We start from the raw sequence: 14,510 nt of genomic DNA, 5'->3' as shown, positions 1-14,510 counted from the left end.
GGGGCATCCAGGTGCTGCTCAGGCCGATCAGGCGGCCCAGCTCAGCCACCTGGAGCCACCTGAGGCCAGCCGAGCTCTGGGGTCCCAGGAAGCACTGGGAAAGGAGTCCCCCTGAAGAAGCCGCCACCGGGCCCCATGGGGCCTTCGCCTTCTCACCTTCATAAACTGTTCCATCGATTTGGATGCCAGGGAGTTGGAGCGGAACAGGGTGTTGGGGTCGGCTGGAAGGACAGAGGGCAGTTCTGGCTGGGACTCGGGGGCTCCATCTGCCTCGCCCCGCCCACCCCAGGCGGGACTCCTGACTCGTCCAGCCTCAGGGACCAGGAGGGCTGCAATAGCAACTCCATTCGGAGCAGTTAAATGAGCTGCCTCAGGTCACTGGGGACTGCTTCCCAATGGCTGCCGGTGCACGGGGTGAGGACCCCCCATCCACACCCACAGGGGCCCTTGACCTCTGCCTAAGGCTCCCCATTTCTCCTTCAGAGACCTCGCACCCACCCGCCCTTGAGGAGGGATGTCTGGGGCTCATGCAGTCAGCTCACCGGTCCGGGTCACCTCGCGCCTAGTGAGATAGTCCAGGAAGGGCCCGGCCAGGCCCTGGCCTAGAAAGAGCTTCACCAGCTTGGTGGCAAGGTCCTGGCGGCAGTCCCCTGAGGTCAGCTCCTCCAGTACAGCCAGGGGACTGGTGGCATCCTCCTGGGCAAGGGCAAGAGGCAGGAGAGGTGGCCCAGGGCCCCGAACGCAAACGGGCACAGGTAGGGCTCTCCCAGGCAGGGAGAGGCCTTAATGCCGACCCCCACAGGAGGGAGGCACCCACCTCTGCCGGCCCCTGCACAGACTCCATGAGCAGCTCCCTGAGCGGCTGGTAATGCTGGGAGGGCAGGATGCGGTCCTCGCTGAGGCGCACCTTCAGCCGCAGGGCGCCCAGGGTCCCCCTGCCCGGGGGTCAGATCACAGAAGGAGCATTAGGAGGGGGCGCACAGGTGCGGAAGGCGGGACAGGCAGGGGTGAACGCAGGCAGGGAACCAGCGAGACAAGACAGATGTGGCGGAGTGAGCAGGTGTGACCCAGTATGCACAGGGACAAGCAGGGACGGACAGGGAAAGTCGATGCCAACAGTGAGGCCGCGAGGCGCCTGGGTGGCTCCGCGGATTGACCCCCTGACTCTTGAGTTCGGCTCGGGTCATGATCTCGCGGTTCGCGAGTTTGAACCACCCCCCACCCCCCTTTCAGGCTCTGCGTTGACAGCCTGCATGGGACTCTGCCTCTCTCTCTGCCCCTCCCCCTCTCAAAATAAATAAATAAACTTTACAGAATTAAAAATAAATCAGAATAAGAACAGCGTGGCCAGTAGAACGTGTACAAGAACGGACGATGTGACCAGGTGTGGACAGGTGTGGAGGGATGCAGGGGTCCGAACACGCATCGACTCGCGAGAACTGACGTGTTCACGTGCGAACAGGTGGGTGGGTATAAGGTGAGCCCATCCGGACATAAGGAAACGCACATTGTGAGACAGACACGGGTCAAATGAGTGAACGAAGGGGCGTGGTGACTGTGGGCTGACAGGGGCACCCATGAGGACCTGCCCGCAAAGCACTCACCGTGAGCTCCACCTAACCCCTCCCTCGGCACCCACATTTACCCAGAATCCTCCTCAGCTCTGGGGAAGGGCAGGAGGCGGAACCAGCCGCTGGGTGGGCTCCGCTGCAGGACCGCTGCGGGGAACTCCACCTGCAGAGGGAACACAGACCCCCGCTCAGCCCTGCCGGGCCGGCTTAGCTCCCACCAGGACACTGAGGGCTTCCAAGGGACACTTAGTTTCCAGTTGGGGAAACTGAGGCTTGGAGAGAGAGAGCGGCTTGCCCGAGGTCACACACCTGCTAGAGAGACAACATATCTGGACTGGGAGCATTTTCCGCTCTGTCTGGGGACACAAATCACATCTGCCAAAAGGCTTAACAACAGCCCAGGAGGCCCCCGAGCCCCACCCCCTCTCCTTTGAAATAACTTTATAAAGATACACCTTGCACCCCATACAGGTTTTCGGTCTACTGAGAGTTGTGCGACCATCACCACTGATTTCAGAACATCTTCTCTCTTTCTTTTTTTAAAAATTTCTTTTTCTGTTTTTTATTTATTTTTGAGAGACACAGAGAGACAGCACCAGCAGGAGAGGGTCAGAAAAGGAGAGGGAGACACAGAATCTGAAGTCAGCTCCAGGCTCTGAGCTGTCAGCACAGAGCCCCACGCGGGGCTCAAACCCATGAGCCGCGAGATCATGACCTGAGCCGAAGCTGGACGGCCAACTGACTGAGCCACCCAGGCGCCTTAATTTCAGAACATTTTCTATCAGCCCCCCACAAAGCCTGCAGCCATTAGAGGTCCCTCCCTCCTCCCACCGCACCCCCAGCTCCTGCAGCCCCTCATCTGCCTTCTGTCCGTACACCTCCACCCACTCCAGACATCTCCTGGAAATGCAATCATACAACACGTGCGTTTATTGGCCTGGCTTCCTTCTCTTAGCAGGTTTTCAAGATGCATCCACGAGGTAGCAGGCGCCGGTGCGCCAGTCCTGTTTAAGGCTGAGTCACAGTCCCTCGTGCAGACACACCTCATTTTATTTATTCATTCACCCATGGATGGATGTTTGGGTTGCTTCTACACTTGGCTAGCATCAACAGGCTTTCGTGTGGACATATGTTTTTATTTCCCTTTGGCTCGTACCTAGGAGTGGAATCGCCATGCAGGGCCTGTGGAAACCGCCTTTTACCCTTTGAGGAACGGCCAGACTGATTTCCAAAGCAGCCACCCCATTTACATGCCCCCCTCCAAGGCTGTGCATACCCAGCCTCCCGACAACTTGTTCTAATCTTGACTCCTTTTAAAAACTGTCAGCCCTGACTCTATACACACCACCAATGAGAGGTGTGTATAGTCATCGTGCCCATTTTACAGATACACAAACTGAGGTTCCAAGAGAAAGAGCTTAAGCCCAATGTTTCTGGGGGCTGAGATTCTGTTGTCAGAGAAGCCTGCACTCAGAGGTCTGGCTCTGTCATTTCTTAGTCATACGGCATTGGGAAAGCCACTCAACTTCTCTGAATGAACCTCAGTTTCCCCATCTATAAAATGGAGACAACGGTCCCAGCCTCACAGGCTGGCCTGCTGGAGACACACTTAGCACATAGTCATCCTGGGTGCTCTCACCCTCGAATGAGAATCCAGGCCTGCCCTGTGACCTTGGGCAGGTTCCTGCCCCCTTGCAGAGCCTCAGTCTCCCCACCTGTACAATGGGGCCCTGGAACTCCATCGCTCAGGCCTGGCCAAGGAGCCAGTTGGTGTGATCCTTCACATCTACCCTTCCAGATCCCAGGAAACACAGCCCTTCTCCCCTCTCCGTCCCTCTGGAAGGCAGTGGGAAGCCTCGGTGTGGTGGGGGTGGGGGCAGGGGGGGGAGGCTCACCATGCCCAGGAAGTCATTCTTGCCCACCATGTCCCAGTCCCAGAGCTCCACCCGCAGTGGGGCGGGGCCCCCTGGCGTCTCTGGAAGCTCCAGCACCTCGTCCCAGTGCGGGAAGCGGGTCTTCTTAATGATCTGGGGGAGGGGGAGGGAGGGAGAGCTGAGGAGAGCCCGTCTTGATGCCCCCCTTCCCCCGGGACCCACCACCACTCACTGAGGTCTCCAAGCTCTGGCTGCCCCAGAACACGCGAGCGAATGGGTCAGACGTGCCGGTGACATCGCGGGGGGCCAGGTCCCTGGAGACAGACGCGGAAAGGCGTGAGGGATGCAGGCCCCTCAAGGACAAAGAACTCCAAGCTGGACCTTGGAAAACGGGCTCGGGTGGACCTGCAAAGGCCTCTAGCTTCTAAGGCGATGAACTGCTCCTCATAGGGACCCGGCAAAGAGCATCCCGCGCCCTGCCTGTCCGACCCCAGTATCTCCCCGCTGCCCAGTGCTGCCCTCTGCCCCCACTTTCCAGATGAGGAAATGGAGGCACCGAAAGGTCGAGTCCTGAATCACAAAGCCCAGAAGGCGAAGATGCAGTGGGAAGTGGGAAGGGAGCCCCAGGTTCCCTGAGGCCCCCGGATAGGAGACTGGATGCCAGGGTTCAAAGCCTGGCTCCGCCATTTGCTGGCTGGGTGACACTGGGAGAAGCCACTTCACCTCCCTGAGCCTCAGTTTCTTCATCTAGAAAACGGAACCAATAAGAGACCAACCTCAGAGGGCCAAGGCTTGAGTGACATGGGTATATGAAAGGCTTAGCAGCTGACTGGATGTGAGTGCTCAGTCCCTCATTCACTCATTCATCCAACAAGTACTCACACCCATGCCTTGCCTAGGACCCAGGAAAAGGCATGAGGCAAGGACCCCCTGTCTCTGGTTGCCATGACAACCCAGAAGTCTCACCTCAGTGAGCCGCCCCAACCCCTCCTTCCTGAGGTCCCCCAAACCCAGTGACAGCCCCCCACCAGGGGCTGCTTGCTTCTTCCTGCTACTCCTCTCCCAACCCTACTTGGCATCCAAAGCCTTCCTTGGTTTCCTAGGAGCCAGCCCCGTTGCTAAGCGACAGCAATCAGTCCCTCTCCTGCTTGCAAGGATGCTGCACGGCCTTGTGGCTGGGGAGGAGGCCACGAGCACAAGGCAGATGAGGAGCCCCCGTCCCACGTTCAGCCCTTTGGCCTGTCCTCTGCCACCCTGGTACTCCATCCAGACTCCGGGGATGTCCCCAGCAGGAGATGGAAATCTGCAGATGGTGGGAGAGGCACAGAGAGGGCAAGAGGAGGCTTTAAGGGCACACAGCAAACTAGGAACAGAGATCCTCCCCAGCCTGAGTGCGGATTGGTCCAGAAGTGAGGGCTGCGGGAGTAAGGTGTGAAAACAAGGCAGAAAGAGAAGATGGGAGATGAGGGGGGAAGGGATGGCAGTATTTAAGGAAGCAGAGCGATGGGGGCGCTGAGGGAGACAGAGTGATAAACAGAGGGAAGATGGCTATCCCATGAGCTGGTGCCCCCAGTCATCTGTGGGGTTTGCTGGTCCTGCATCCATCTTCCTTCTCCTGTTTCTTTGGGACAGGACCTCCCCTCTCTCGCTCCCAGCTCACGTACGTTAGGTAGGCTGATTCCTCTTTCCACTCCAGGGAAGGGTGTGGGACTCAGGCCTGACCCACCAGTGTCCATGTAATTGGTTCAGAGATAGGTATGTGCGTGCCCGAGATTGTGCCGATAAAAATCAGTCCCAGGACACCGCTTGGAAATGACAAGAGAAAGTTCTTTTTCAGCTGGACCTGCCAAACTGGCAGGATGCCCTGGGTCACCTTCGCCCGCCCTCACCTGGAGAGAGACTCCCTGAGAACAAAGTGAACACAAAAGAGCCAAGAAATCTGTGCCTATAGATTCTTGGTCTCACCGTTTGAGCACCTGGATTCGGACATGCCTGAAGCCACGCATCATTAACATAAACCAATCTGCTTATGCAAGTATGAACTGGGGATCCGTCACTAGTGATTCTATTAATACATCCTCTGGCCATCCTGAGAGTCTGGCCTTTGGTCGCTAGTCACTGGGGACCCAGCCCGGATTTTGCGTGTGCTCTGACCCCAGCAACTTGTAGGCCTGGTGAAGCTCTGACTGCCCACCAGGGATCGTGGTTGTGAGCCCAGAGGTACCGCCAGCAGTAAGGTGGGCTCCAAAGCCAAGACAGCTGGGGGAACTGGAGGGTTGAGTCTTGCTCATCCTCAGAGCAGTCCCACACCCTCCCCTCTCATCACCGTACCTGGCCTGAAGAACGTGACAGCGAAGGCAGCGGCCCTGAGCGCCCTCCAACATCTGAACGTCCAAGCAGACCTCACCCTGCACCTCCGCGTCCGGGTCCACACGGCTCAGGTCGATCCAGCCGTCGATTCCTGGAGGGCACAGGCGTTCACGTGCATTAAGCACCTGCCCCGTACTGGCATTGTGTTAACTGAAAAATCTGATTAACGTGAACTATATATTAAGCCACGGGCTTCTCACGCTCGCCTTCTGACGTAGGTGCTGTAAATATCCACGCTTCCAGACGAGGAAAGCGAGGCAGAGCGAAGGAAGGGCTTTGCCCCCGATCCCATGGCTGGTGAGGGGCAGAGCCAGGATTGGAATTCAGGCAGTAGAGTTCAGTGCCATTAACCATGCACGACCTATCACATTCTTCTCCCTGGCATATATAAAAGCCTCCGCCATTTAACCCCCACATACTCACCCCTCCAACCATCGTGGGCATGCCTACCTCTCAGCCTCTGTCCAGGCCATTCTCCCTGCCCGAAGTCAGCCCAGTTTCGGCCCCCTCTCCGTCTCATTTCTCTCAACGTTTTGAAGATCTCAACTCCCGACTCCTAGCTTCCACTGTAGTTACTGGGAAGTCAGTTCAGCCTGATAACTGACCTTGGGTAAATGGGCTACTTTTCTCTTTAATTCTAAGGACTATGCATTCAACGTTCTGAGATTTCACCACATACGCAGGTAAGGATGGTTTTTTTGGTCATGATCTCATGGCTCAGTGGGTTAAGTGTCCAGCTTTGGCTCAGGTCATGATCTCATGGTTCATAGGTTCAAGCCCCGAATCAGGCTCTGTGCTGACAGCTAGCTCACAGCCTGGAGCCTGTCTTCAGAGTCTGTCTCCCTCTCTCTCTGACCCTCCCCTGCTCACGCTGTCTCTCTCGCTTTCTCTCTCTCTCTCAAAAAAAAAAAACCAGGAAAAAATAAAAAAATAATAATAAAAATTAAAAGGATGGGTTTTTTCGTTTTTGTGTTGTTTTTGCCCCGCTTCGTGCAGGCTGTGCTATTTCTACTGATGGAATCACGTCCTTCCTTGCATTCTGGAAAATTCCAAGTCATCATTTTTTTTAACCACTTCCCCTCCAACTTTTTCTATTCTTCCCTCATAGGACTTCAATGAAATGGATGTTAGACCTGCTCCATAATCCTCTAGGTCTCTGAACTTCTCTTTTATATTTCCCGTCTTGTTTCTCTGGGCTAATGTTCCTTCGGATCTCTCTTCCAGGTCACTAATTCTCTCTTCAGCTCTGCATCTGCTGTTGAACTCAGCCACTCAGTTTTTAAATTTCAATGACTCCTTTTTATCTCTAAAACTTTGATCTACTTCTTTTCCAATCTATTTTTTTAATGCTTATTTTATTTATTCTGAGAGAGAGAGCACAAGCAGGCGAGGGGCAGAGAGAGGGAGAAAGAGACTCCTAAGCGGGCTCTGCACCACCAGCACAGAGCCCAACACAGGGCTCAATCTCACAAACAGCGAGATCATGACCTGAGCTCAAATCAAGAGCCAGACTCTCAACTGACTGAGCCACCCAGGTGCCTCTGTCTATTTTTTTTACTGTGTGGCTTTAATTTATTATGATTATTGCTGGCCTTTTCTGATGATTGCTTTTTTCCTTTATTTAAATACTTTATTCTTTTTCTTGTTGTTTTGCTTTTACTTTATTTTACAGTGTGTGCATGAGAGAGAGAGCACAAGTCAGGGAGAAGGACAAGGCGGGGGGCAGAGAGAGAGAGAGAGAGAGAGAGAGAGAGAGGGAGAGACCCAAGCAGGCTCTACACTCAGCTCGGAGCCTGACGCAGGGCTCAATCCCACAGCCCTGGGATCATGACCTGAGCAGAAATCAAGAGTTGGACGTTCAACCAACTGGGCCACCCAGGCTTCCCTAGATATCTTACTCCTTTAAACATTTTGTGCATCATAATTACAAAATCTAAAGTCTTCGTGGGTTCGAATCTGGTAGTCACTCTTTCTGCTGAGTCCTGCTCAGGGTGGCCTGCTTCCTCGTGTGTGTGGCGTCTCTGATTACACAGTCCCGCCTGTTTGAGCTCACTCTGTGGGAACACTGACATGAGGATGCTTATCTCCAGAATAACACGGTGATTGCTTATTCGGGTCACTTTAAGGGCCTCAATCAAATGGGAAATTTTCAGGCACAGTCGCATCTGCCTCACCCCTGGCCCAAGATTTAGTCTCTTGGTTGACTCGAGATGTGATGCTGACATTTACTTCCGGAGAAATCTTTCCTTACCTCCCTGCTTGCTGTGCCCGCTCCCTGTCAGGTCTTAGCTCATAGCTGGGGTGGGGGAGAGTGCAGGAGAGGGAGGATATTTCCTCCTTTACAGCGAGTCCAACAACGTGTCAGGAACTCTGTCTCACTCGGGATGTCATGGTTACGCTGTAAGAGGATCGAGTGTCCCGTGGGGCTGGAAATGTCAGTTCCATCGCCCCTCTCTCTGTCTTCACCGAGACCCCCAGTCCGGGTGCCACCAGCTCCCTCTCACCGGATTATTGCAACACCCCCCTAACTGGTCTCCCGCATGCACTCCGGCCGGCTGTGATCCAGTATGCACAAAGCAGCCCAGAGACCTTCGAGGACGTGTCCCATCTCTCCTGTCACTCCCCCCTCTGAGGGTTCGGCTCCGGTCTCTTCAGGTCTCGCTCAAGGACCATCAATGGCTCCACCCCACGTTTCTGTCCTGTTTCACAAAATAAAAAGCACCCGCATGCAGACGGATGGACAGCTTTCCTTGTTTTTCTTGCTCCTTGTTCTGCGTGAATGTGTTTTGTGCTTCTGTCTGGCCCGTAAGCTCCTTGAAGCTTGGCCTCATAGTTCTAATGCTGCCCCTTGGGTGGGTGTTTGGGGCACAGTGGGCGCAGCTCAGCACACAGATTGAAAACACGGACTCTGGAAGCAGCACAGCCCAGGCTCGACTCCCAGCGCTGCAGCTTCTAGAAGAGCAATGGCCTCATCTCTCCAAACCTTATTTCCCATAGCCAAGTATTCAAGATCATTCTAGCGCACACTTCACATGGCGTTGGGAGGACTCAATATAACGCTCTTCGAGTCACACCTGGCACAGAGTACACCCTCATTAAATAGGAGCCGTGATGGTGATCGTTAGCACGTAGGTGTTCAACATTATTCAATTATTCAACTGATGAAAATACATTATTCAGTTACTGATGTTGAGACAATTGGTAGTCGCCCAGATAAAAAGTAAGAAAGTTCAATCCCTCTCCATACTTTGAATCTGGATGAATTCCAAATAGATCAAAGACTTGAATGTAAAAAAGGAAAACAAATTGTTGCTAGAAGGAATCATATAAAAAAAATGATCTAACCTTAGATTTGGGAAAGCCTTTTTAAGTGTCAGAGAACATTAAGAGACAAAAAAGAAAAATAAGTTAACTAGAGAAAAAGAAACACATTTTATAAATAGATAGAAATGATAAGGGGGCGCCTGGGTGGCTTAGTCGGTTAAGCATCTGACTTTGGCTCAGGTCATGATCTCACGGTTTGTGAGTTTGAGCCCCATGTCAGGCTCTGTGCTGACAGCTCAGAGCCTGGAACCTGCTTCAGATTCTGCGTTTCCTTTTTTCTCTGCCCCTCCTCTGCTCATGCTTGGTCTCTTTCTGTCTCTAAAAAATAAACTTTAAAAACATTTATAAAAAAGAAATGATAAAAACATAAGTGACAAAGGGAGAAAAAAATGTTTGCAACTAATATGACAAAGAGTTAAATTTGCCTAATATGTAAAGAGCGCCTACAAATCAATAAGAAAAGCCCAAACAACCCAGTGGGGGGAAACGCACATACAAAAAAAAATGATAAACAAAAAAAAGAAATAAAGTGACTCTTAAATATGTAAAGAGGCTTTCAATCTCATTCATAGAGAAACAGAAAATAACCTATATGAAGAGGCAATTTTTTTACTGAGCAGATACCAGATCAAAAAGTTCAGTAATTGTTGGCAAAGGTACAGGGTGGGCCAATTGTTACCTCCTGCGTAGAGGGTCACTTAGCAATAACTCTCAAATGTGCCAATGAGGGTACTCTATGACCAAGCAAATCCACTTCTAGGAGTTTATCAGACTCCTAGATAAACTGATAATCATGTTTCTACACAGCGGTTCATTGCTGCCTCATTTGAACTAGGGAGGGACACCGAACAACCCAAGTGCCACTCAACAAGGAACCAGCCTAATAAATGACGGTCCATCCACACAGCAGAGTGCCGTGAAGTCAAAGATCAAAGAATGTGTAGGTTCTTAGGGCACCAATACGGAAAGATCTCCAAGGTACGTGGTAAAGTGAAAGGCAAAGTGCAGTGAATATTAACAGGACACTGTTCCTGCCAGCAGAGAACCAAACACATACGGTGCAGCGTTATGAGCACAAGATCATTTGCAGAATCTTGGTTCAAATCCTAGACGTCCCACTTAATAACTCTGGGGTCTTGGGCAAGCCCTATAACCCATCCCCTGTGCCTCAGTGTGTTCATCTATGGAGTGGGCATAGAGCACCTACCTCACTGGGTTATTACGATAAGCAAATAGGCTGATTCTTGTAAAAGCACCTGGAGAGTACTCAGCACACAGTGAGCACCATTTGCTGCTGCCAGTACAGTTTCTTGCTTGTATATGTTTAAAATCTCCCCGGGACAGGGGCGCCCGGGTGGCTCAGCAGGTTAAACATCCGACTTCGGCTCAGGTCTTGATCTCACATTTGTGAGTTTGAGCCCCGAGTCTGGCTCTGTGCAGACAGCTCAGAGCCTGGAGCCTGCCTCAGATTCTGCGTCTCCCTCTCTCTATCCCTCCCCAACTCTCACTCTCTCTCTCAAAAATAAATAAACACTTAAAAAATAAAATAAACTACATTAAGTTAAAAAAAAAATCAACAACCGAAATAATTTTCCACCGACGGCCTTGTGTCCCTGACTAGCGCTTGCAAATGCCCGCCCCGGGCTGCCCACCCCATGCCCTCCGCTCCGCTGAAGGCTGCAGCCCTCACCCACCTCGGGGGTCCGCCGTGATCGCTTCCCTGCTCAGTGAGATCTTGCCAATGATGTCGTCATGCCTGTGGAAAGGCAGAAGGTGAGGGTCCAAGGCATTAAGCAGCGGGACCAGGCATCAAGTGTGGCTGGGTGGCTACGGCTTCGGGGCAGCCCCCGCCTCGGGCGCCCCGGCCCGGGTCCCCAGGACACACACCCCACCGTGTCCTCGTCCAGCACGTAGAAGGCCAGGTGGTGGAAATCCAGCGGCAGGTGGATCGTGTACTCCTCCCCCCAGAAGGGACTCAGGCTCCGCCAGACAGTGGCTGTCCTGCAAAAGAGGGCACAGGGGGCTGGGGACCCTGGGGCCACACAGATGGCAGACGCCTGGGGTCCCAAACACACACACACACACACACACACACACACACACACACACACAGCCCCACCAGGATACACACTAAAAGAGAGACGCTCACAGACCACCGAGAAAGCCAGAGACACATTCCCACACACACAGATACACGTAGGCATCCTCAGAAATTTCTAGAGATACGCATCCACATGTTTCTGCCTATAGACACATGCAGATGCACACAGAGAACACAGACACATTCACACAGAAATCCAGACCAAAAAAAAAAAACATGCCCAGCAGCCAGACACACAGAGAACACAGACACACACTCACACACAAACGGCAACAGATGGCAGACTCGCGCGCGCAATCCCACAAACACGGTAACGGACAGCACACACAGTTCTGTCCATTTGCTCGTGCATTCATTCCGTAAACACCCTGCGTGTCAAGCCTTGTGGGCGGTGGAGGATGAGAGGACAAGGTGCCAAGACTCCTGGCCCCCCAGAGTTCCCTTCATTGCATGGGTGCTCTCTGCTGGGCTCCTTTGACACAGTGACACAGCGAGAGAAGTCCTGTGATGGGGATTAGTTCAGTGGCACCCGGCTGGGTCTGGGGGTGCAGAGAGAAGGAATCAGAAGAGGCTTCCCGCAGGAGCCAGTCAGGCAGAGGGGGAAGACGAGGTGAGGAAAGATGGCTAGGACAGCATGTGCAAAAGTCCTGAGGCAGGAATGAGCTCCGTGAGACTGAGGAACAGGAAGGTGCTGGGTGGGAAATGAGGAAGAGGGAGGGGCCGAGGGACCATGAAGTGAGCCAGGGCCAGAGCACTCAGGAAGCAAGAGGGAACCACAAGAGGGCTGGGGACCAAGAGAAGCCCAGAAGCAGGCACACACAAGGAGCATTTCCACCCTGCAGAGGCACTTCCTTTCGCCCAGCAGGAACACAGACCCTACTCTGCCCAATGAAGACACACCCAAGTTGACAGCTGCAAGATTTGGTCACTCACCCTTTCCCCACACTCTTCCCCAGCAAAGAGCGTGAACAGGCACACATGCACGCACACAGACGCACACTCCCCTGCACTCCGGGCCAGGGCACCACCATCAGATGGACCCTTCTCCCCAAACACCCTCTTCCCCCTGCCCTGACCTCTTTCCGGCTCCAAGTCCCTCATCAGAGCCCAGAGACGGGGACACAGCGGCCTGGGGTCACACAAAAAATCTGCGTGTGGGCTTGGGGGCAGCATCACAGATGCGGTGAAGGGGTGGCATGAGCAGAGAGAGAACGATGGGGGGGTCAACTGGGGCGCTGCAGGCTGACCGTCCTCCGTGCGGGCTCCCCGCCCCTAGCTCCCAGCCCATCTGGACCGGAACCGGGGCCAGAAGCATCCTGAATCCTGCCGTCTCCATAGGAACCCAGGCCTCAGCCACCCACCCGGGCCTGCAGGGGCTGAGAGATGTCCCTCGGCCTGTGGGGGCGGGAGCCAAGCAGGGCCCCCACGTACCCCCGCCCCCACCCAAAACTCACCTGCGCCAGACACCCTCACGCCCTCACTTGTGTTCACGAGGGCCTCTGTGGACCCAGACAAGCAGGCACTGGTGCTCACGTGTGTAAGCAGGACAGCCCACGTGCGTGCACGTGCGCACACACACACACACACACACACACACACACACACACACACAGTGGAACACGGCGTGAGCCAGGGAGCCGCTCACCCCCAGGGACTTGCACATGTGGCCACAGGCATTCATGTCCAGCCCTCCAACACCCCCATCACACTCACAAGCAGGCCCAGCTGGAAGCGCACACACACACACCCACGCACACCCCAGTGCCCGCAGCACCCAGCAGGCCGGCAACCAGCCAGCCCAGCCAAGCGTGAGATGCCCACTTCCGGGGAGGCCACCCTGGGAGGCACAGCCGCTGAGTCAGCCCCAGGACACCGGCACGGACACCAGCAGGTCCAGGGGGAAGCTGTCAGCCAGTCGCTGGGACAGGACACAGAGAGGAGCTGTCTGTCCCCGGAGGGGCCAAAGCACAAAACAGCCACGGTCAGCCCCACGTGTCCAACCTTGGGGTGAGCACTGCCCTCACCCAGCTCCTTTTCAACCTGACATCTCAGGCCTGGACTCTCCCACCCCCTGCCCTGTTCCTCTCTTCCTGGGCCTGGCCTCTCCCCTCCTCACCTGGCCACCACCTCGTCATCCACCTTCACGATGCAATAGGGGTCACTGCTCCCAGACCTGCAGGAGAAGGGGGTTTGGGAAGGAGGCTACCAGGGCAGCCAGGAGTGGGGGTCCCAATCCACCCTCGTTACACATACAGATGGCAGCCTCTGCGGCCCAGAGAGGGAAGGGGACAGGCCCAGGGTCGCACAGCAGGTGCAGCTAAGAGGCGGTGGACCAGCAGGAGACATCCTGGGTGCACAGCCTCCCCACTGCACGCCTGACTCGGCATGCACGGGCTCTCCGGGCTTCCACGCACAGAAATGGAACATGGAGGCAAGAGGCCAGAAAGTTCCCAGTGCTGATCTCGGGAGGCCCGAAGCCATGGCTGGGATGGGAGGGCTGGGGGGGTGGGGGTGGGGGGGCTGGCTTTACCACCTGCCAGCGGCGCGGCTTTTCCCACCCTCTACTGTTAACACACACCTTTTGGGTGGCTGGAGGGACTAGAGAAGATGATGCATGGTGACATGCATCACAGGCTGACCCCAGCCTCTCCCCCCCCAGGAGCCAGGAGCCACCCTCTGGGGGAAGCACTACCCTTTCTGGCTTTTCATTTCCACGAGACCTACCCTGGGAGAAGACCCCCAACACTCAGTCTTCAGTAGGGATGGACCTCCGCTGGAGCAGACCAGGGCAGCCAGATCTTTAAACTCAACCGATAGCACAGATGTGCTGCATCCCTTGGAATAGCCATGAGCCATCCAAAGGGAGCTCCATCCCCCCCTTCATAATAAGAGTTACCAGCCACATCCCAAGCTGTCCCCTCTGTCTCATTGCACAGGCCTCCTTTGCCTCCCGCCAAGCTCAGTCCGATCTCAGGGCATTTGCACTTGCTGTTGCATCTGCTTAAGACAGTCTGTCCCTGACCTGGTCATGCCTGACTCCGTCCTGTCATTCAAACCTCAGCCCAAAAGTCCCTGGTCACCTCTGTCCTTTGTAAAATTGACCTCCGATCCCTCTGAGCACCTGAAGGCATCTTGCTCCCTTGTCTCTCTATTTAGTATCGTCTTCCCCAAACTTCTGAACTGTGAGCTCCTAGGAGGAGGGCCTGTATCCTGCTTCCCACGTCCCTCCCCCTGAGTTAGCATTCAAACCCAGGTCGATGGGACTCAGCA

The 14,510-nt window shown here is 54.5% G+C and overlaps 1 protein-coding gene across 1 annotated transcript in view; it reads right to left on the bottom strand.

Moving 5' to 3' along the window:
- Positions 1–14,510, bottom strand: part of RASAL1 (RAS protein activator like 1) — a 28,967-nt gene that overhangs the window by 11,135 nt on the left and 3,322 nt on the right. Inside the window, exons 2-11 of the mRNA XM_029921621.1 lie at positions 13,357–13,413; positions 11,027–11,140; positions 10,834–10,895; positions 5,777–5,906; positions 3,678–3,759; positions 3,467–3,598; positions 1,646–1,734; positions 818–935; positions 543–696; positions 157–221 (exon numbers count right to left, since the gene is read on the bottom strand). Coding sequence (XP_029777481.1) covers positions 157–221; positions 543–696; positions 818–935; positions 1,646–1,734; positions 3,467–3,598; positions 3,678–3,759; positions 5,777–5,906; positions 10,834–10,895; positions 11,027–11,140; positions 13,357–13,413 — 1,003 coding nt within the window. The remainder of the gene's footprint in view (positions 1–156; positions 222–542; positions 697–817; positions 936–1,645; positions 1,735–3,466; positions 3,599–3,677; positions 3,760–5,776; positions 5,907–10,833; positions 10,896–11,026; positions 11,141–13,356; positions 13,414–14,510) is intronic.

The sequence above is a fragment of the Suricata suricatta genome, chromosome 14, assembly GCF_006229205.1.
Source record: "Suricata suricatta isolate VVHF042 chromosome 14, meerkat_22Aug2017_6uvM2_HiC, whole genome shotgun sequence".
Taxonomy (NCBI): Eukaryota; Metazoa; Chordata; class Mammalia; order Carnivora; family Herpestidae; genus Suricata; species Suricata suricatta.
This window is presented reverse-complemented; position numbering and strand designations above follow the sequence as displayed.